Here is a 24,618-nt window from a genome sequence, read left to right as displayed (position 1 = left end):
GATGTTGATAACGTTTGCTATCTCCCTAAGCAGGATCGTTTTCTCTTGACCTCTTTAAACGTTTGCTTTGATTTACGTATTGCTTTTGTAAGGTTTTGTGTGTTAGAGGGACTACTGCATAATTTCCAGATCCGTCATGCTTTCTTGCTGGCTTTCGAAGCTTCCTGAACATCCGCGTTAACTGAATTTTTTTCCCTTGGATTTCTTTTAAAAAATCCCTTCTTTAAGCTGTATCCATGGATATTTGTCCTAGCCGCGTGACTTAAGGTTTCTGTGAGGTGATCGATGGTGTTATTCCGAAATTCTGTGGAGGTGAAATCCTGTCTCGTTTCTGTATTTCAGCTGATCACACTTATGCTGGTATTGAGGTAACAGAACGCGGTTGATCCTTGGTATGGAAATTAATGTTAATAGTGGTGAAGATACTTGTGTGGTCTGGGCGTTCCCTACCCTGTAAGTCAATTTGGTCAACTCGTAGATTCAGGATTTGGTTGTAGACTTCATTGTTCATGAGGCTATACTGAATTTCGGCTGTGGATTCAGCATTTGCATGTTTAAATGTGTGTGTCCCGCCCTGCTAGTTGTATACATTTGTAGTCGGTTATCTTCACAGAACTGTTCTAGAATGGCGTCCATGTTATTACTTGGGATTCTCGGAAGTGAAAAGTTCATATCTCCGCAGAGTAATACTGCATGTGTTGCAGTGCATTTGAGTCGAACCACGAGTACCTCATCCAGTATTTCAATGAGACGTTTATTGAGGTTGTTTTCCGTGGAAAGTAGATGTATACTAATGATAAATATTGTAGAATCTGTCTCCAGTTCAATAACCTTTAATCTGTCGCCGCCTTCTTTACGTTGATCGTTTATATGTCCTGTGGAGTATGACAGTGCCTCTATCACCGCGACACTTGCCAGGGGGGTATTGAGTTATTTGTGCCTGCAGATTTTCCAAAGACTTAACGTTTTTAGAAAGATCGTCCATCAGCGGGATCTCAAAGTCATATAAGCAGTATTCCTGCAAACACACTACATCGTGGTTTTTATAGGAGCTCCTCAGCGTACGCCTTCATGCACTTGACTGTTTTTACAATAACAGTAGCTATTTCAATGGGCTTGTTATTAATGTTGCTGTCAGCATCGGTACATTAAGCTCCGTCGATCATCCGTGGGAGGCTGTTGGCACATTTTGTTGTTATCAAGCGCCTGTTCCTTGGTATTCTTCTTGTTAAAAAAGATAGATCGTTCAGATCTTGTTATCTCACTACAATTTGGTGCTGGGGCTTCATTACAGAGATGTCTTGTATCTAGGAGTTGTCAGATTTACGTAGAGGCTTCCCTACAGCCAAATCCAGCAGGCACGAGAGTATCTTAGAAATGCTCTCGTTTGATTGATGCGCGAACTGCACTGTGTGATTGATGTGTGAACTGCACTGTGTGATTGATGAGTGAACTGTACTGTGTGATTGATGTGTGAACTGTACTGTGTGATTGATGTGCGAACTGCACTGTGTGATTGATGTGTGAACTGTACTGTGTGACTGATGTGCGAACTGTAATGTTTGATTGATGTGGGAACTGTACTTATAATTGATGTATGAACTACACTGTGTGATTGATGTGTGAACTGTACTGTGTGATTGATGTGGGAGCTGCACTGTGTGATTGATGTGTGAACTGTACTGTGTGATTGATGTGCGAACTGTAATGTTTGATTGATGCGTGAACTGTATTGTGTGATTGATGTGAGAACTGTACTGTGTGATTGATGTGCGAACTGTACTGTGTGATTGATATGCGAACTGTACCGTGTGATTGATGTGTGAACTGTACCGTGTGATTGATGTGTGAACTGTACTGTGTGATTGATGTGCGAACTGTACTGTGTGATTGATGTGCGAACTGTACCGTGTGATTGATGTGTGAACTGTACCGTGTGATTGATGTGTGAACTGTACTGTGTGATTGATGAGTGAACTGTACTGTGTGATTGATGTGCGAACTGTACTGTGTGATTGATGTGTGAACTGTACTGCGTGACTGATGTGAGAACTGTACTGTGTGATTGATGTGCGAACTGTACCGTGTGATTCATGTGTGAACTGTACTTTGTGATTGATGTGCAAACTGTACTTATAATTGATGTGCGAACTGTATTGTGTGATTGCTGTGTAAACTCCACTGTGTGATTGATGTGCGAACTGTAATGTTTGATTGATGTGGGAACTGTACTTATAATTGATGTGTGAACTACACTGTGTGATTGATGTGTGAACTACACTGTGTGATTGATGTGTGAACTGTATTGTGTGAATGATGTTCGAACTGTGCATAGTGATTGATGTGCGAACTGTAATGTTTGTTATGCGAGGGAGAAAAAATACTAATTCAAAATGAGAATCTGTGGATTCCAGGTGAAATTAAAAACAAACAATCTAGTCCGAGGTCATATGTCGTAAAAGCTACAAATGGTCGTCGTTATCGTCGTAACCGTCGTCATACATGTATCAAACGGACACGTGCACATTTTGAGCCCAAACTCTCTATGCCTGGATATGCCATCGGATCCGCCATAAGCTTCAAAGGAAGTGGAACCACATGTGGTACCGGAACTGTTGTCACCACTACCACCACCTCCACCACAACCCAAGGAACCACCTTTGGTCACCCGTTGTGGAAGAGAGGTCAAGACATCTAGTCGCTTTAAAGACATTTGTTCTAAAGTTTGAGTTTAAAGTTGAAAGTTAAATGAGGAGTTTTATATAAAAAAAAGAAAAAAGACTGGGTTCAAATATTAAGAAATGAGAGAACAAGTTTATTACTAATACTTGATTTCATGTTAAAAGTAATTCTAGTCAGTCTTGTTCGGCTTTTATATAAAAAAAATGGAAGGATGTTATGTATCGTACTAGTGAAACGCTTGTTCCATGCGTTCTGTGTAAAGCGTCTGGATGATCGAGAATAAAATGGTGTCAGAATTTTTAGAACCTGGTCGTAATCCACATGCATCCGACAGTGACAGTCCGTAAAACAGACATTTAGATCACTAACGAAGCAGTATGGATGTGTAAGCAGGCCACACGCCTTATATGGATTGGGATAAATCCGATCTTGTGTTGGCATGGAAAAGTTTCCGCCAACATGTGGAATTCATGTTTTCCGGGCCCCTAGAAGGAAAAAGGAAACCGAGAAGTGTGCGTACTTCATGCTGTGGAAAGGGGAGAAAGGAAGAAATATCTTTTCGACTTGGACCTTAACAGATGAAGGTAAACTCTTGAAAACCTATTATGATCGTTTTGAAGCCTATGTGAAGATGAGGTCCAATGTTATTTACAATCGCTACAAATTTCACAGCAAGCAACAAGCTGACGGAGAGACATTTGAACAGTTTGCTACAGAGTTACAAGTGTTAGTCAAAGCCTGTAACTGTACAAGCGGTGATGAAATGGTGCGCGACAGAATCGTATTTGGTATTAAAAACGCTAAAATAAGGGAAAAGCTAATAAACTTTGGCTCAGATTTGACATTGGCAAAAGCTTTGGAAGTGGCAAGAACTTATGAGATTAGTCAGGCACAATCTGAACCCATGGGCGAAGTGAGACTTGGAAGAAAGTCAAAGTGTTAACATGGTCGGGAAGCACAGACAGAGCACATCGGGTAAGGAGAAACCATTTAAGAAGACAGTAGAAAAAACAAAGACAATTGACGATGATGAGTGAACAAGATGTGGGTATAGCAAGAAACACAAGGTATGCCCAGCACTAGGTCAAACGTGTAAGAAATGTCATCTAAAAGATCACTTCGCAAGAAATGCAGGTCGAAAAAGAAAAAGGTAAACATGTTACAGAAATCTGAAGATTCCAGTGATGATGAGCTCTATGTGGGGTCGATAGTACATGATTGTTACGTCAACACTCTGACAGAATGGACAGACTGTAGATTTTGAAGGTCGCGAGATATACGTTCAGTTAGATACTGGAGCTGTGTGTAACGTTATGAGTTGCAAGAATGTGAAGGCTGTAAACAGGTCGTTAAACATAGAGGCTACCAGCTTTCCTCAGCGTTCTTACTCAGGACACAATGTTATACCTAGAGGGGTTGTGACGTTAAAGTGTAAACACAAAGGACAAATGTATGACCAGGTATTTCATGTCGTTGATGGTAATGTTCAGTCGATTCTTGGAGCGAAAGCCTGTGAAAAATGGGTTTAGTTGAGAGAATCTACAGTGTTGTTTCTACACCAGAAACAAAGTGTGAGAACATTCCTGACGACATTATGAATGAGTATGGACCGGTTATTAAAGGTATCGGGTGTATGCCAGGTCAGCATAAAATAAAGGTTGATCAAAGTGTCAAGCCAGTAGTCCATCCCCCCAGAAAGGTACCTTTAGCCCTCAAGGCGAAGGTCAAGGCAGAATTACACCGTATGGAGTCGGAAGGCATCGTTATTAAACAGACTGAACCGACACCGTGGGTAAACAGTATGTTCTGTTGCCAAGCCAAATGGAAAAGTGCGTTTGTGGATAGATCCGCGTGACTTGAATGTTGCGATTCAACGACAGCACTTCCCTATGAAGACGATTGAAGATGTTCTAGCAGAACTTCCCGATGCCAAAATATTTTCGAAACTTGATGCCACATCCGGGTTTTGGCAGTTACGCTTAGACCATGAGAGTACCAAGTTGTGTACTTTCAATTCGCCGTTTGGCAGGTATAGTTTCACCAGACTACCCTTTGGCATTAAGAATGCACTTGAAGTATACCAACGCGCAATATCAGAAATTATGTCTGGTCTCGAAGGCTGCGAGTCAATTGTTGATGACCTACTCATTTGGGGCACTGATATTAAGGAAAATGACGCTAGACTTGTAAAGGTCATGGATCGTGTGCGAGATTATAATCTCCGGCTTAGCCATGATAAGTGTAGGTTTCGACAGAATCGTGTGACATATGTAGGTCATGTACTCTCTGACAAAAGCGTCCAGCCAGACCAGAAAAAGGTTCGTGCTGTGTGATATATGGAACCGCCTACATGTAAAAAGGAACTACAAACGGTCTTAGGTTTCGTCCAGTATTTGGATAAGTTCTTGCCCAATCTGTCTGAAGTAAGCGCTCCGCTTCGAGAGCTTTTACAGCAAACTACCGAATAGTACTGGGAATAGGCGCAAGAGAATAGTTTCCAGAGACTCAAGCAACTAGTCACTAAAGCGCCTGTGTTGCGTTACTACGATCCAGCTAAAGAACTTACGCTAACAGTTGACGCGAGTTCGAAAGATCTGGGAGCAGCGATTACACAAGATGGACAGCCAGTAGCTTACGCGTCTAGGACGATGACTCCCGCGCAACAAATCTATGCCCAAATTGAAAAAGAGGCATTAGCTATCGCGTTTGGTTGTTCCAGATTTCACCAATTTGTGTATGGCTCCCCCTCGACTCCAGAGAACATTATTGACTCTGCAGAAGTACGATTTGAAAGTCGTCTATAAGCCTGGAAAAGAAATGTTCTTAGCGGACACTTTAAGCCGAGCATACTTACCAGAAAGTACTGACGACATCGTCCCCGACCTGACGATCAATTCGTTATTGACATCATACCTTCCCGTATCTCCAGAAATGTGTCGTAGACTACAGGAAGAGACATCAGAGGACAGAGAGCTCCAAACACTCCAGGATGAAGTGTTGGAAGGCTGGCCAGACACCAAGTCCGAGCTAGTGTCAGAAATTCTTCCGTATTGGAGCTTCAGGGACGAAATATCGTGTGTAGATGGTTTGTTGTACAAGAACCATAAACTGATCATACCGAAATCTATGTGTCCAGAAATGCTGAAAATTGTACACAAATCTCATCTAAGGATCGTGAAATCGAAATCCTTGGCCCGTGATATCCTACATTGGCCAGGTATGGCAACAGATATTGAGAACAGTACCAAGAGATGTACTGTGTGCGGAAACCCCACGAGGGAATCCGAAAGAACCGCTCGTAGAAAAAGAGCTACCGGACAGTCCGTGGTTGGTAATATGAGCTGATCTATTCGAGTTCAAATGAAAGTATTACCTTGTATCAGTTGACAATTATTCTTAGTGGCCAGAGTTAGCCAAACTGGACAATTTAGGTAGTAGTAACACTATTTCCTATCTGAAAGGTCAAATGTCACGGTATGGAATACCTGACCCTGTTTTCACGGACAACGGGCCACAGTTTTCACCTGAAGAGTTCAAACGATTCAGTCACGACTATGGATTTGAGCATGTAACTTCCAGTCCTCGTTTTCCGCAGTTTAATGGTCAAGCGGAACGGACCGTCCAGACAGTAAAAACTTGATCCGCAAGGCTAAAGATCCATTTTGTGCACTGCTCGATCACAGAAATACGCCTATAGACGGGTTGGAAATGTCTCCCGCTCAAATGTTTCCTGGGCGTAGGTTAAAATATGAAAAACCGACACGCTAAGGCCAAACACAATAACGATAAACACGCAGGACGAAAATTGGAACCCCTTAGTGAGGGAGAAAAAATACTAATTCAAAATGAGAATCTCTGGATTCCAGGTGAGATTCAAAACAAACACTTAGTCCGAGGCCATATGTCGTAAAAGCTACCAATGGTCGTCGTTATCGTAGTAACCGTCGTCATAACGAACAGACACGTGCAAGTTTTGACCCCAGACTCTCTGTACAGTTACCAGATCTTCTGGATATGTCATTAGCTTCACAGGAAGTGGAACCACATGTGGTACCGGAACCGTTGTCACCACTACCACCACCTCCACCACAACCCAAGGAACCACCTGTGGTCACCCGTTGTGGAAGAGAGGTCAAGACATCTAGTCGCTTTAAAGACTTTTGCTCAAAAGTTTGAGTTTAAAGTTGAAAGTTAAATCAGGAGTTTTATATAAAAAAAAGACCGGGTTCAAATATTAAGAAATGTTTCTGAATTTCTGTGATAAGGTATATCAGAGAAAGAAATTTATTTTCATGGACTCTTTCTTGCATTAATCTAAAAAAAGAAACAAAAATACTCAAGGTTTGTTGAGAACAAGTTTATTACTAATACTAAATTCCCTTTTAAAAGTAATTCTAGTCAGTCTTGTTCAGCTTTTATCAAAAAAAAAGGAAGGATGTTATGTATAGTACTAGTGAAACGCTTGATCAGCGCGTTCTGTGTAAAGTGTCTTGATGATGGAGAATAAAGTGTGCTCATGTTCCATCCAAAAGACTGTTTGTTTGATGTGTGAACTGTACTGTGTGATTGATATGTGAACTGTACTGTGTGATTGATATGTGAACTGTACTGTGTGATTGATGTATGAACTGTACTGTGTGATTGAAGGGTGAACTGTCCTGTGTGACTGATGTGTGAACTGTATTGTGTGATTGATGTGTGAACTACACTGTATGATTGATGCGCGAACTGTACTGTGTGATTGATGTGTGAACTGTACCGTGTGATTGATGCGTGAACTGTACTGTGTGATTGATGTGTGATCTGTACTGTGTGATTGATGTGCGAACTGTACTGTGTGATTGATGTGTGATCTGTACTGTGTGATTGAAGGGTGAACTGTACTGTGTGACTGATGTGGGAACTGTACTTTGGGATTGATGTATGAACTGTACTTTGTGATTGCTGTGTGAACTGTATTGTGTATTTGATATGTGATATGTACTGTGTGATTGAAGGGTGAACTGTACTGTGTGACTGATGTGGGAACTGTACTTTGGGATTGATGTATGAACTGTACTTTGTGATTGCTGTGTGAACTGTATTGTGTATTTGATATGTGAACTGTACTGTGTGATTGATATGTGAACTGTACTGTGTGATTGATGTATGAACTGTACTGTGTGATTGAAGGGTGAACTGTCGTGTGTGACTGATGTGTGAACTGTATTGTGTGATTGATGTGCGAACTGTACTTTGTGATTGATGTGTGAACTGTAATGTGTGATTGATGTGCGAACTGTATTGTGTGATTGATGTGCGAACTGTACTTTGTGATTGATGTGGGAACTGTACTGTGTGATTGATGTGCGAACTGTACTTTGTGATTGATGTGCGAACTGTACTGTGTGATTGATGTGTGAACTGTACTGTGTGATTGATGTGTGATCTGTACTGTGTGATTGATGTGAGAACTGTACTGTATGATTGATTTGCGAACTTTAATGTGTGATTGAAGGGTGAACTGTACTGTGTGACTGATGTGGGAACTGTACTTTGGGATTGATGTATGAACTGTACTTTGTGATTGCTGTGTGAACTGTATTGTGTGACTGATGTGTGATCTGTACTGTGTGATTGATGTGAGAACTGTACTGTATGATTGATTTGCGAACTTTAATGTGTGATTGAAGGGTGAACTGTACTGTGTGACTGATGTGGGAACTGTACTTTGTGATTGATGTGTGAACTGTACTGTGTGATTGATGTGTGAACTGTACTTTGTGATTGATGTGAGAACTGTACTTTGTGATTGATGTGCGAACTGTACTTTGTGATTGATGTGCGAACTGCACTTTGTGATTGATGTGTGAACTGTACTTTGTGATTGATGTGCGAACTGTACTTTGTGATTGATGTGCGAACTGCACTTTGTGATTGATGTGTGAACTGTACTTTGTGATTGATGTGCGAACTGTACTGTGTGATTGATGTGTGAACTGTACTTTGTGATTGATGTGCGAACTGTACTGTGTGATTGATGAGTGAACTGTACTTTGTGATTGATGTGCGAACTGTACTGTGTGATTAATGTGAGAACTGTACTTTGTGATTGATGTGTGAACTGTACTGTGTGATTGATGTGTGAACTGTACTTTGTGATTGATGTGCGAACTGTACTTTGTGATTGATGTGCGAACTGTACTTTGTGATTGATGTGTGAACTGTACTTTGTGATTGATGTGCGAACTGTACTGTGTGATTGATGTGAGAACTGTACTGTGTGATTGATGTGTGAACTGCACTTTGTGATTGATGTGTGAACTGTACTTTGTGATTGATGTGCGAACTGTACTTTGTGATTGATGTGTGAACTGTACTTTGTGATTGATGTGCGAACTGTACTGTGTGATTGATGTGAGAACTGTACTGTGTGATTGATTTGCGAGCTGTAATGTGTGATTGAAGGGTGAACTGTACTTTGTGATTGATGTGTGAACTGTACTTTGTGATTGATGTGCGAACTGTACTTTGTGATTGATGTGTGAACTGTACTTTGTGATTGATGTGCGAACTGTACTGTGTGATTGATGTGAGAACTGTACTGTGTGATTGATGTGTGAACTGCACTTTGTGATTGATGTGTGAACTGTACTTTGTGATTGATGTGCGAACTGTACCGTGTGATTGATGTGTGAACTGTACTTTGTGATTGATGTGCGAACTGTACTGTGTGATTGATGTGAGAACTGTACTGTGTGATTGATTTGCGAGCTGTAATGTGTGATTGAAGGGTGAACTGTACTGTGTGACTGATGTGGGAACTGTACTTTGGGATTGATGTATGAACTGTACTTTGTGATTGATGTGCGAACTGTACTGTGTGATTGATGTGGGAACTGTACTGTGCGATTGATGTGTGAACTGTACTGTGTGATTGATGCGAGAACTACACTGTGTGATTGATGTGCGAACGGTATTGTGTGATTGATGTGCGAACTGCACTGTGGGTTTTCGTGTGGGCCTCTTTCACAGTATCTGTATTCTATCATAGGCTGAAATTTTGGTTGGAAGTACTATTTGTGTTCGTCGGAGTTTGGGAGGCCCAAAAGTTTTCCCTGTTGTCTGAAAATATGGCACCTCGTCGAGTTGTTTGTTTGCGTCAAGGTGATCAATTTCTATTTGAGTTGTTGATAAGGTTGTTGCTGGCAGATGAGGAAGTGATGGTATGTATGATAGGGACGAGTAAACCCTGTTGGACTTGTTTTGGTCGTATTCATTGGCATCAGTGCATGTTTTCTGCTTCGAGACTGATGTATTAACGTTTCAAGCGGTGTTTTTTGTTGTAACATATGTTTTTCAGACTGATTTATCTTCCTTTCCATTGAAGTGATAAAATTAGAAGAGTGTTTAAGTCTGTTATTGATACATTTGGAAAGTGTCTGGTTTCTTTTCCCCTCTATGGGTCGTTTTGTGTCCCTTGGTGTGGTAGTTTTGTCCACTAAAATGTGTCAAAAGAAACCCCAGAAAACATACCAGAAAGAGCATTAGGATTCATCAACCATGGTTAAATTTCATTCTTTTCTTTCTCAATTACAATGTGCTTAAATGTATGAATGATATGTATATATATATTCATCTAACGGTACACTACCGGTCTCGATTTTAGTTTATAACTTGGTTTTATGTTCGATATATGTGATGTAATTTATGTATTATTTGTATCTTATAAAGGGGCAGGTTGCTTTCTACTTCAATTTTTACATTCACATTTTAGTTGTCCCAAGGAAGGCCCCTTACCTTGTACATCGTGAAATAATGATTGCTCTTTGTGGTGGTGACAGCTGGTGTAGTGTGTTATTATGCATTGTATATATCTGTGTGTTTTATCATGCGTATTTGCAATGAATTGTTGAAAATGAAATGTACAGCATAATGATGTTGGTTTTTTCTATCACTTCCTGTAAATGCTTGTGTAAATAGGTCAGACGTGTCGTGTTTCCCAAGTTTACGAAGCACACTTTAACAATTTTCTTCCATTGATTTGTTTCTTATCTCCCTTTGACCGTTAACTAAATTATTTTTCTGAAACTGACTATACTGTACAATGAACGAATTCTAGCATCTCCACTGCTCAGCTTCAAGTGTATACATATGTCTGCAGGAATTGTGTGTGCTCGCATGCCTAAGTGACAAGGTCAGGGGTTGTTTACCGGACCAGGACATCACTGGAACATTCTTGTCGATGACTTCAGCACAGGTAAGGTGCATGCAGGTACTGCGTATATAACTCGACAACACTGCTGTATATCAAATAAGATTCGTCGTCATATTTGTTATTAACACGAGGATCATATACTGCATTAATGAAGTTAATTGCAAGGCATAAATAACACTAGCTAATCATAGCCTGTTGTATACAATATTGCTGATAAGCACCCACGTGTGATGTCGCCAAGTAGACAATAAATATATATATATATGGCGTAGATGGACAACTTGCGTGAGGTTACATATTTATTGCTGCAGAATATTGCACACAAATCTGTAGCAGTTTTTATATATGTGTACACTTTATCGACTAACACGATATCCTTGCCATGATGTATTGATACCTTATTTGTCAGCTTGATTGCATTACTCAAAGTCTTTATTTTCTTTTTCAATTGTTCTAATATTTGATGTTTTTTAGTTTTAATGACTCATGATAAGGAAACTTAGCAATATATTATCTATTGAACTCTCGTTTATTTGTTTGCTTTTGAGTATAACCTATGGACCATGTAACAATCCGAAAATGTCAAAGTTTAAAGATGACAGTGATATCAACGTGGGTGGTCGAGAGGGAAAAGTCCCAGCGCGCAGACGTTTGTCTTCAGGCGACCTTCCATTCATGACATTAGCTGGCTGGTCCCAAGTCAGTCCAGTAACATTAGCTGTAAGGATTTTAACACTTTGAGCGAAGTCCAAATGATAAAGTAAAATCAAAATATTACAGTGAAACTTGTAGTTTAGTTTAAAGTCTCAATAAAGGTACAAGTATCCAATAAGTTCTCCCAACAAAGTCTTTATACAAAGTCTTAATACTGTCCTATTCTTACGAATTGTTAGACTTGTGTGAAATTCTGACCAAAAGATAAAAACTGGAGAATAAAAATCTTCAACCCAAATATTAAAGCTATATTAATTTTCCTATGTATCCTATATATTTATCAACGTTTCGAACGTAGCTGTGTCCACTTCATCACAATTGCCATTTCAATTATTTGTTCTGTCTTTATATTTGATGAAGTGTAATTCGCATATCAAACTTATTGCAGGCAACACCTGATGACCTGTTGACACCGGAAGAGAGCTTCTTTATTGGTAGAGTCAGTTGCTCAGCTCATTCGTCCGTCTGTAAGGATGATGGGACGGAAAGTCGACACCATATCCGGTTAACGGAAGTGGTTCCCTCAAACAGCAGTATAATTGGAGGTTAAGTATATTTATATTTATGTTGTGCATTATGTTGTAAGTGGTATGGTATCATTATCAAATTGCACTCATCATTACATATATTATATTGATATTGGAAAGAGAACGATTGCTTTCTTTCTTAAAAACAATAAGGAAGTTTTGTATAATCTTGAAAGACGCAGTTGGTACAACATTATTGAATTTCAATACAGTCCACCATAGTTTCTTCATTATCGGACATAAATTTTGTTTTTATTTCTGCTTTGCTTATCAACGTAATCACATAACCTAAGTCTTTGTATATGAAAACTGACGACCTGAGCGGCATGGCGATGAGATACAGTCCAATATGTTGGAAAATAGCAGATCAGTTCTCAAGTGAAAAAAAAAGCAGAAAAAAACTAATGATGATATATATCTATCGTTGGTGTTCCTTTTCTTGATAGAAACCCTCCTGTTTCACAACCAGAGGTGTTTACTAATCGCAGCTGATTCAAAGGGTTGTTCTCAATATCACGATTTCCATGAAATGTGTTGACCGCTGACACATATGCATTACCAGGTTTTGAGGGTTCTTGTTTGACTGTGCGTTATGGAGGTTCTTGTTTGACTGTGCTATATGGAGGTTCTTGTTTGACTGTGCGGTATGAAGTGTGGATGTGTTTGATTGTCAGCAATATGATTTGGATTTCGTTAATACAACCATGTTCTCATTTGAAAAGATTACATCACATGCATAAATGAACCGAGATTTACACGGCCAGTGTCGTCTACGAAACACAAAGCGCTTGCCCTTCCGGAAAACATGGTCTTATTCTAATTGTACATTTTCTCGTGTAAATGTATAAATCTTTCTTTATTCTTATTTCACCGTCGTTTCATCTATTTCGAGTTTGAATTTAGATTTTGTTGATATGGCGGTATTTGTTTCCAGTTTTTTTCACTGCTTTCGACTTCCTCCATTCAGATTTCCCTGTTACATATATGTCAACTAAGCCATCTCCATGCCAAACAGCAAAACACAGTTTTCGTTTGTTATTGAAGCCCTTTAAGGGAACTGACAACTACTACTTTCCGGTAAATCGGAAAAAGGAGAGATTTCCTTTTCAACTGTAATCGCTGACCTGCAAACGATATTAAGACAACTTCCAAGCGTGATGCAGCATGAAAATCATTAACATATCTTTAAATGTACAGCTCGCATATTATAAATACTTAATCTGTGTTTGTCTACGGTGCACAAGTATGAGCTGTATTGGTCTGAGATACAAAATGACCATCCAGAACAATTGTTTACAAGGGATGGACAATGCTGCATTTGGGACGTCACTCTCATCAGGTAAACTTTCAAGTATTCAAGATCGTGTTTATGTTAATACTAACAAAGATGGGACAATATTGTGTACCATCATCATTGAAGATTATTGTCACTTCCTCTATCTGAATTATGACTTTTTGGATATAAGTTTGCTTTGAATAGCACCCTCTCTCGATTTCAATAATTCAATAATTAAGTTGTATTCATTATTTGGTATATAATGTATCTTAAACTAAATTGATGTTCATTGATGATGTTGTGATATCCAACGTGATCAGAACAACAGGCTGCAATAATATTATCTCCCCTTTACTGAATGCCTTATTTTTGTTTGTGATTTTGTGAAGAAAAATAGAAAAAAATTAGTTGTAAAGGTCTTTTTTTGGTGTGTTTTTTTACCATAGTCTTTTTCATGACTTCCGTAAACAACTTTCACAGAAAGTCTTTTTTTAGTTTGCAGTATAATAGTGTATGCATGTAATTGTAACATTCAATATGCATTTAAGTCCTTATAATTCATTCATCCATTGTAGCTTTCTAGTAGGTACCACACACGCTTGTAAAACACATCTCTCTCTCTCTCTCTCTCTGTCTCTCTCTCTCTCTCTCTCGTATAGGATTGTACAAAAGAAGCACAAATGCATCACAACTTTCAATACGTCTTTTGAATTGGTTACAGTAGAGTCAAAAAGTGAATAGAATCACGCAGCTATTTAGTCGTTCGCGGATGAGTCAGTGTCACATAATCACAATAGGCCAAAGTCAGTGTCAAAATGCAACATGAAAATACAGGTGTCTCAACACAATCATAATCCAAATTCAATCAAACTATTGCAATATATGAAAAAAGATTTACACGAAGAGCTTTTGAAAAAAGGAGAATAAGACCAGGTGTTCAAGAAAATAAGCGTCTTTCGCATCATAGACGACACCCCCATGGTACTCGTGGTCAACCCATGTAATGTCACGTTCTCAAATAAGAACAAGGTCTACAACGACGGAACCATGAGGTAAACTAACGAACATAAAATACGTCGAGCTTTACATCGCACAAAGAAATAAAATATTTCTCAACGAGATCACTATGACGACCGTAAACCGTCTCCAAAATTTTCAACATGCATCTTTTGGAATCCTGTGTCATGAATTTGTCAATCAGTGTCAATCAGTTGAGGACTACTTGCGCGAAAAACGTGATAAAGAGAACATGCCACTGGATATCGAATCAGCTGCGACAAGTAAATACTTTAGGCTGGTTATACAGGGATGTAGATTTAGAGGCGTATGAAGACTTATTCAAGTACATATCTACCCCTCCGTACTTAACATCCGTTGCTTATTTCTAGGAAACAATCATGATGCTTGGAAACCCTCCCTTGGCATCTTCACTTCTAAAAAGCAAGGCCACAATCTGGATAAGTCATGCTCGAAACGCATACGGTCAGTATACCATCACCATCATCATGTTTAAAATTTCGATATCGGTTGTCTGGTTTATTGATATACGTATCCAAAGTATATTTTGCTTCTATTACAGGGTTAGTGACACGAGTCGAAGAACTTTTTTTTATTCCTTTTTAATAAATTATATTACTTTTTTATTATTGAGAAGTGCTCAATGAATTATGCTCAAATTAAAATTGTATGTTTCTATCAGTTTTTCATTGTATATTGTTTGACAAGCAGCCATATTTTTGTTGTGCTATCCCAATTTCTTTAAGGACTTGACAGGATCATTCTTTGTCGATAAGGAGAATGATACGGTAAAACATAATGCCTGAAAGGCAGCCATCTTGGGTTATAATACATAGTTAGTTCACACTATTTCTTGAGAGAACTTAAAGATCAAGTGGAGGAAAGAAGGGGAAATATCCCACTTATTAAGGACCAAGGAAAATCATGAAAAGAAGTGCGCTAAGATCCCGATGGGATTTTTTGTTGTCTACAGTTGTCCACATTAATTCTTTATACGCATTTTGTTGTGTTCCAGTTTGCTTAATGTGTGCTACACATATTTTTTTGTCGAATTATTTTGTGAATTGTGTTGACGTTTTCAGATCATACTACAAGGCTCAGGACGAGTTAATTGAGGCTTACGAGGAGATTCAGTTAGAAGTAGACGATGAAATGGATAATGCTGAAACTGCTTTGAAACTCCGCCGTAAAGCAGTCTTCTACGCCAAGCTGAGCCTATTAACCAACGTGGTAAATGATCCTACACAAAAACATTGATACAGACTACTTAAACTGTCCTTAGCATACATATCACGCAGAGTGACGACCTGATGGCATGCTTGATAGCGTGTTAGACTTCCAACGTGACAGAGAGGTTTGATTCAGAAAAAAAATCAATACCAAATACTAACTTGTTCACTTTCATACTTATTATTGTATGAAATTACTAAGTGACATGATCTGCCGGATTAGTGACCTGGACTGTATTTCCTATATTAAGATGTATTTCTCCATTGATATGATTGTGTTCAGTTCTTCAACTCGTCCATATTGGACTTCACATCAGACTTTTCATGCTATATACCTTCTCTGGTGACAACATTATATCAGGGTTGTATAATTTCTTTAATATATATCTCTGATACTCCGCTTCTGTAAGTAATGTATGAGTGAGGGGAAGCAAAGTAGCAAGTCATCAGTGAATTGCTTTCGTCTTTCTGTCCCGAGCTAGAAAATAATTATCATGTAGATTAAGTCGTGGTTTGTCTCTACTGAATCTAAACCTGAATTGGTATGAAAAGGTGCTATTCACGTGTGTATCTTTTGTACATCCATCGTTAGACGCTGATCTTGTATTCTTTCTATCTTGCAGCGTCAGTTGACACATTTTTATCATTTTGTTAAGTAGCCTATTTGATTACCCTACCTTTCCTTTGAGAGGTACACTTAATCAGATGATATGTACTCACATACATGCCCCCTCCCTTTTCTCCTTCGTAATGGACTAGATTATTCCGAATCGCTAGAAATGTCTATGTCAAATATGTTTACTATCACCGTCAGAATGTAAGAAAATGCATATACTTGGTAGACTTAATGTAGCAGTGGTTGGTGCTAGATATGACTTTATACTGTCATGGGTTTTGCTCTTTGTTTCTCCTTAATTTGTAATAATATAAACTTGTACTGTCATGATCTATTCACGATCTCTATAATATATTCTACTTCTACGATGACGAAACCTCTTGTAAAGGTATTAGACTGTGTAATTATCTTCCTTGTTCACCAAAGTTGTGTTTTTAATAGTGTTCTGATAAGGGACATGTGTATTTGACTCTTGTTTAGTTGTCGGCGTTTCGATCCTCAACACGTGCTCAAGAGGAGAATATTGATAAAAAAAGTCGTTATTCTATCTAAGAATCGATTAAACAAAAAATGGACCAAGGGAGGAATTACACGGAGAAGACGGAGATTAAGACTTTTCAGAGAGTTGTGGAAATCATAACATTTTCCTATACTCCTCAGAAATTTGCTCGAAATCCTTAATTGCATTTTTTTCAGTTATCTGTCGACATCTATCCAAGATTCTCGGAATTTATGATATTGGTAAAAGAACATGAATATAAAATAAACTGCAACATTTGAATACTATATGCCGCCGAGGAATCCAAATACCTGAATAGAAATAAGATATTTCCCTGTAAGATAATCGAAACCATCACGCGTAAATGACCATAAAGCGCTGTCGAATGATAAATTCCAAATGGTCATTTTGACATTGCATTGGAATGTAATACTGTGATCTTTTCGGAAGATTAACCTTAAATGACTATTTTTTAAAGTAGACATTAGTTTGATTCCTGAGAGCAAGCACTGTGTCTTTGATAATTTCAGCAAACCCATACACTTTTGTATCTTTTGTTTGAAGGATACTTATGTAAATTGGTATTTTCAGTATTGATTTGTTTGTCAGTTTGTATCGAAAGTTTCAAAGAACTTCAGCTTCCGCTTCGCAGTCTTATACCTCAATTTAAGATACGTTGTGCCTCTGATTATATTGAAATAATATGCTAAATCAAACAGTGCATAAGTTCCATTTCTAACTCATTTCCAAAAGCTCCTGTTTGTGGCGAAGACGGTAGCGTCTGTGTTATCGGGCTCCATCTCCATCATTTCCAGTCTGGTGGACAGCTTTGTTGACCTTGCTGCAGGTCTGGTAATTTGGATAACCGCTAGAATGGTTAAGCGCAGAGATCCATATGTTTACCCCCAAGGTAAATATTTTGTTTACAGTGTCAAGGATGACACAAATAACGAGGATAAGTCATGTACAGGACTTTGTTTAAGTATATCAAGAGCGTATTTTAACAACCTACTATACAGTACCAAGGAATAACATTTAGTTTTGCGTGTTTGTCTCATTTATATACGATAGTGTGAAATTGGTAACGACTTTTGTTCTAGTGATATGTGTGATGTAGGAAGTCGCGATATAGTTTAGTCTAAGACATTAAAATTAGTAATGAGCCTTCAAGTACCAAAGTTCGTCAGGTAAAATCTTGATATGGTATCCCCGTTTCATGCACATGTGTACATAGTGAGTTTTCAGTAAGAATGAAGTTAAATAGATAACTAACTCATTGTCAGTCTTACCATGTCTAAGGTGGCAGTTTATGTCAACAATTATTTGTTACATCTTTAGAACTGAAGTCACTGGAAAGCGTCACCTGTTAATATTTGGTATTTGATATCAATTTCTTTTGTTGTAGGTCGAACTAAACTTGAACCTATCGCCATCATTATTCTGTCTGTGATCATGAGCTTTGCTTCCCTTCAATTAATCCGTGAGTCGGTGGAGAAAGTATTCGGTCTGTATGATGGTGTTGCTGTCCCACCAACAGTGGATATCCCAACAATTGTTATCACCTTGTCGGCTGTAGGTAAGTGTTTGTCAGACACGAACCTTCTCTAGATCAACAATCACCATGTCAGCTGTAGGAAAGTGTAAGTGAGACACAGAACCTCTCTAGATCTACAATCACCGTGTCAGCTGTAGGAAAGTGTAAGTGAGACACAGAAGCTCTCTAGATCAACAATCACCGTGTCAGCTGTAGGAAAGTGTGAGACACAGAACCTTTCTAGATTAACAATCACCGTGTCAGCTGTAGGTAAGTGTTAGTGAGACACAGAACCTCTCTAGATCAACAATCACCGTGTCACCTGTAGGTTAGTGTTTGCCATACATGGAAACCTCTCTAGACCAACATTCACCGTGTCACCTGTAGGAAAGTGTTAGTGAGACACAGAACCTCTCTAGATCAACATTCACCGTGTTAGCTGTAGGTAAGTGTTTGCCATACATGGAAACCTCTCTGGACCAACATCCACCGTGTCACCTGTAGGAAAGTGTTAGTGAGACACAGGACCTCTCAGTCGTGAGAGCAACTATCACCTTGTCCGCTTTGTTGTGGTCTTGGGGAGATTCGGAACCTTTCTACGTATACTAAAATTTTGTTACCTGTAGGTGACTGGTAGTCAGACTCGAAACCCCTCTATGCCATTTTCCCCGTTGTTAGCTGTTGCTGAGTGGGTAGTCAGTCAGACAGAACATGTCTTTGTCAACTATCACATTCTTAGAATGGCTAATCAAACTCGGAACCCCTCCATGTCAACTAACACATTGTTAGATGTAGTTAAGAGTCTAGTCTGACTCGTGAGTCGTTAGATCAGCTATCACTTTGTTAGCTCTAGTTGAGTGGCTATTCTGACTCAAAACCACAGTCATTTGGTCCACTATCATTTGTTAACTGTAGTGTGTGACTTGTCTGACTAGGAACCTCTACATTTAGCATGTTACTTGTTATACTCCAAACTTCGCTTGGTCAACTATCACCTTGTTGCAATAGCTACAGTTGAGTGACTGATGTGACTAGTAACCTCTCCAGATCAATATTTAGTTGGTTGGTTTGTGTAAGTGGGAATCACTCTAGATCGGTCATTTCTGTGTTAGCTGTATGTTGAAAATCAAACTTGAAACCCCTGTAGATCAGCCATCCCCTTGCCTGGTGTGCCAGGAGACTAGGACCCTGTTCTACAGCAGGCGTTACCTGGTCAACTGTTGGTAACAGGATAATCAGAATCGGAACATCTATATATCGGTTTATGTCAAGCAAATCAAAAGGACACAAATGTCGATTAAAAGAGGACAAAATATCAACTTAGAACTTGATATCTGTTCTGATTACTGATTAATTTAGCTTCGTATGAAAGCAAAACATATTACAGCCAACAGAGGGGTAAAATTCCGATTTCCTAGTTGTTAGAAATCAGTAAGATTTTAAGACTTTATCAAGTGCAATGAACTTTTACATAGCATTTCTTGGCCCAAGAGGAAGAGGAATAGTGTAAAAAACGATTTTATAAATAGCGAATTTTAAATGATTTTGCCGTTGATGTCCCTAATGCTTTGTATAATGTGTTTGGCATTCCAACAAAAGCATAATTTGATAATGCACAAAAATCTGGTTGTAAGATATGAAACATTTTGTTCTGTATCCTGTTGAATCTTTTCAGTGTCAAAACTGGTCCTGTTCCTTCTTTGTCGTCGTATCCGCAGTCCTAGTGTTCTGGCTTTATCTCAGGACCACAGGAACGATGTTGTCTCCAACAGCTTCGCTTTAATCTTCGGTTACTTAGGTATTTATATTTGTTTACCTTTGATTACTACGCCTGTGAGTTAATCGCTGTTACGCTTCTATAGATATATATTGTTGCAGTATATTAATTCGAGAGACATCGACTGATGTGAGTTACCGGATGACACCAGCTCTATACATTTTCAATACTTTTGTTAGTTTATTTTTATCTTTTAAAATTAGTGTGGTTGTGTTTAAATGAGCTAACTTTACAAATATGGATACAGTTTTGTAAATTGTTGTTGTCACATTCTTGTCTTGACTGTTGACACAACGATGAAGACAGTATATTTCTATAGTATTCACCTGCTTGAACATTTGAGAAATATATCCCATCTGCTTTCATAAAAAGCCATTGCTTGATGCTTCGAACACACCGGAATCTTCAAGTATAGACACTACTTGCACTATGACCACAATAAACATTGAAAACAAACATAGGCTTTGGACCATATTGACATGGAGAAGGATATAGATGATATTCGCAATGAAATAAATTTTAGGGACTCTTTAGGAAAGCGCTTACATTATGTCATATGACTAATTTTAATATGAATTTTAGTATGTTAAATTAACTGTCTTTTCGCTATTTTCAAGGTTGGAATAAAACCGCCGAAAATTGATACATTGCAAATCACATAACGAATACCATATACCACTTCAAAGGCTTCTGTGAAAATATTCTTCTTGCTTCAAATTTATAATAACGATGAATTTTAACCCACAAAACACACATTAACCAACATTACGAAGACTTCGACATACTTCAACTATTTCAGTGTGGATATCAAGTTAGTTTCTTGTGCCGTACCGACAAGAGACATCTGATGTAAGGGTATTCTCGTGACGGGCACGTGATTTACTTTAATATACTTACCCATCCGGAACACGTGGTCTTATCCTCTTTTTTTAAGAAGAATATGTGTAAATTTTCCTATTGTTCATATTTTTGCCTTGTTTCATCAAATTTGGGTTTCGTTTACATGACAATATTTCCCTTGCTGATTTGAAAAGACTTCTACCAATAGCCCGATAGTGCCCATCGGGTATGTGTATTAATCAACTACGCAAAACAAATTATGCTTCAAGGAGAGTTGTAGGATCATTAGTTTACGTGTGATTTTAAACAAGTTGTATTAGCTGAACAGACCAAGTCTTTGTATGTTTGCTTCACATTTTTATAAAGAAAATATTACAAAAGGTATCATGCCTTTTTATTTAAGATGTCACAATGATCTTGTAGTTGATTGTTTAGTTTTAAGATGTGTTATAGAATTATATATTAATTTATATATACATCGTTTATCTGAATGATGTTTTTCACTTTAAGGTTCTCAGCAACTGCTGAACAAGACTGGAGAATACGGCTTGGTATACATGGATCCTATTGGTGCTATGCTAATTTCGGTATACATTATAATTAGCTGGTGTATAACAGGATACAGTAAGTGTTCATTCGGAATCTTATGAGATTTATACAGGTATGAATACTAGAAAACAACATAATCATTCGAGTGTAAAAGTAAATTATATACAAATATTAACCTGGTGAAAAGGAGCCATACATATATATATATATTTATAATACATTTACTAATTGCCTTCTATTGTACAGTCGATATATTTTACCCGAGGTGGTAAACGTGTACGTAGTGGTATACTGTATTGCTATCTCGTGCACATGGTCAGCTACCAGCATATCAAGTTATTTTTGGGATATACTGTTTACCAAGGTCGTCATTTCGTTAAACCTATTTACTCTATGACAGTTGTCCAACTGAAATATGGTATGCCTTGGTATCTTTGGCTCTGGTCAACTTATTGTTACAAGTGTTATGACCCTTAGACTTAAAATATTTTAATATGTATGAGTTTCCGCTGATTTTCATATATGCAAATTATATTTGACATGTAAAGTATTATTAGCCTCAAGTCGGCTACTAATTAACTTTATTTGGTTGTGCACTCTCACTTAAGTAATACATAACAGTCTCAGAACAAAAAGTCCTGCAGATGCCTACAACAATAAATAACGCCATATTTCGCCTTGGTTTCAGACAAGGGCATTAGTGTTACACCGACACATCTAATTTGTTCGAATTTTAACTATTCTATAAGACGAAGATATATGTTTGTTACAAGGGAAGTAACAATATTGTCTTCAATGCAACTTTGTTCTGAAAATGTTTACATTTGTTGTAACTCTTCAATAAACAGTATTATCTCGTGTACAATCCAAACTCAAATTTGATGAAAGTAGAGAAAATTATGAACAAAAAGATATACACGGACACTTCTGAAAATATACAAGGAGAATAGAACCAGGTGTTCTGGAAAAGTAAGCGTCTTCTGCTTCATCGACGGCATCCGCTATGTTTAAGTCTTCTCCATATGCTCTCTTATCAATCAAACCATAAAAATAAGATAAACGTCATTGTAGTCTTTTTCACCTGACATAATCGGTTTTTCATCTCGCTTAATCCAGTAACCGATAACCGTGTAACATTGTTCGAGAAAAAGAGAAATTGATAAGACAATTTCAAATGCCATCGAAATTAACGGTAGTTATTTTAACAGGTGAACAAACTAGACACGTATACCATACACGAACTGTTCTATAGTATATCTATCATGGTCTATATATAAAAATAAATCGTATCAGTATATAACGAAGCTGCTCAATATATGCAAATAAATTAATACTGAAGTATACAAGAATTATAATACTCAAACTCAGATATAATGTTGGACGTAAACAAATATAACTCTAATCTCGTTTTTACCAATTATTTTTAGCTCAAATAAAACATCTCACTGGACACACAGCCAAGCCGGATTTCTTGAAGAAGTTGACGTGGATTTGTGTGAACCATCATCCCAAATTGTTGTTTGTGGACACCGTAAGGGCCTTCCACTTCGGTAGCAACTTCTTGGTAGAAGTAGACATCGTGCTTCCCGAAGAAATGAAATTGGTAGAAGCCCATGATATCGGAGAGACTCTCCAAAAGAAATTAGAGCGTTTGTCAGAAGTTGAGCGAGCTTTTGTTCATTTAGATTACGAATATGAACATAAGCCGTCAAGTGAACATAAAACGGTGTAGGCGCTTCAGAGAAGACCATGCAAGATTCGTCATATGATAATATGCATTTATCTATGGAGACGTACGTGTTTGTAATGAACACAGTTTTGTATTTGTTAAAGGCAAAGACAGTCTTGATAAACTGTTACTAGTCATAAACATCGCAATGTAGCAAAAAGACTTCTGTACGTTAAAGATATGAATCATCCCACAGAATTATGATTGCTCAAAATACAATGGATGACATTTGAAGAATTCATAGTTTTCGTGGTTTATTTATTGACGTTGCATTGATTATTTCATGGGGAAAACTGATACGTTTCACTATCTTTATTTTGCAACTTTAATGTATGTAGTAAGTTCCAGCAGCAAACATTTAATTACTTAAATTGTGAATTAATAATGTTCACTTGCGTGATATTGGTGCTGTAATAAATAAATGCTTCTTCAAATTGATCCGCTTTGATAAATAGTTAATTCATTTGAGTTGTGATTCTTAATTCCATCATCGTATTTGCTGCATATAGACGTTGATACATACGAACGTGGACTTTTAGATTTATTACTTAGAACGAGCAAATTCAAAATTGGTCACAACTAACACAGTATTTATTTGTAGAAGTTAACTATCTTTTGGTGAGATAACTGGTGTACAATAAAAATGAGACAGAATAAAATGTGCCAGCAATTTTCATGACAACAAACTAGACATAGTGTCGACAATCAGAACACACATAATGATTGGTGTTTTATCATTAAATGATATATTTCCTTCACGAAAACTGAAGATCGCCAGCTTATCCCCAGAGAATAAAGTAAACGAAATTATAAATCCCACACACTAGATGACAGTGACATGCTGACAAACGTTTCTTCAAATGTCTTTCGAGCTTGTTTTTTAGACCCATTATTATAATACAAGTGTTGACAAAAGATCATTATTTCTTTAATATTTATACGGTGCCGTAAATTTTGTACCTCAACCTATTGTTGTATATACGTCCGATTACGTTTAAAACACTAATATATCCATGTTATCGCATCTCTTTACAATTTTTATGCTAAGAGAATTTTCAATGCTCTTCAGCATGTTGCTGTCGCCCCTGAGTATCAGTACTTCGTTTCCATTGGTTCATAAATCGAATGTTTACTCCTACTCCATCTGCCGGACATAACCGTAATCATTGGATTATCGCCCCTACAAGTTGCTGATGCTAGTCATTAAATGAAACAACCTTATCGACATTTTCTTCATTATTTGTACATCAAGAAAACGTTTTGTGTTGTGTATTAATGATAAGCAGACATCGAAATTTGTAAATACAATGACAAAGACTCACGTTTTATGGTGGTAAATTTTGCGAGGCGATGCCAATATGGCGGCTTAACTTTCTTTTCCGCGCGATGCATTGTGGGTGTCATATACATTTGTATTACTTTCTTTTTTTTC

General features: G+C 37.9%; 1 protein-coding gene across 1 annotated transcript; it reads left to right on the top strand.

Annotated features, from left to right (window-relative positions):
• Positions 1-10,768: 10,768 nt before the first annotated feature.
• On the top strand, positions 10,769-23,425 carry LOC132546968 (uncharacterized). The gene is made up of 10 exons (XM_060210700.1): positions 10,769-10,921; positions 11,428-11,599; positions 11,982-12,138; positions 14,785-14,878; positions 15,496-15,643; positions 17,511-17,667; positions 18,163-18,333; positions 19,967-20,089; positions 21,419-21,532; positions 22,885-23,425. Exons 2-10 carry the CDS (start codon positions 11,459-11,461, stop codon positions 23,187-23,189), a joined length of 1,410 nt encoding a protein of 469 aa, XP_060066683.1. The 5' UTR covers positions 10,769-10,921; positions 11,428-11,458; the 3' UTR covers positions 23,190-23,425.
• Positions 23,426-24,618: the final 1,193 nt, after the last annotated feature.

Source organism: Ylistrum balloti, unplaced genomic scaffold, assembly GCF_031769215.1.
Source record: "Ylistrum balloti isolate Yb309-2 unplaced genomic scaffold, AGI_CSIRO_Ybal_v1 Utg369926, whole genome shotgun sequence".
Classification (NCBI taxonomy): Eukaryota; Metazoa; Mollusca; class Bivalvia; order Pectinida; family Pectinidae; genus Ylistrum; species Ylistrum balloti.
Note: the sequence above shows the minus strand (reverse complement) of the source record. Positions and strands in the feature narration are given on the sequence as shown.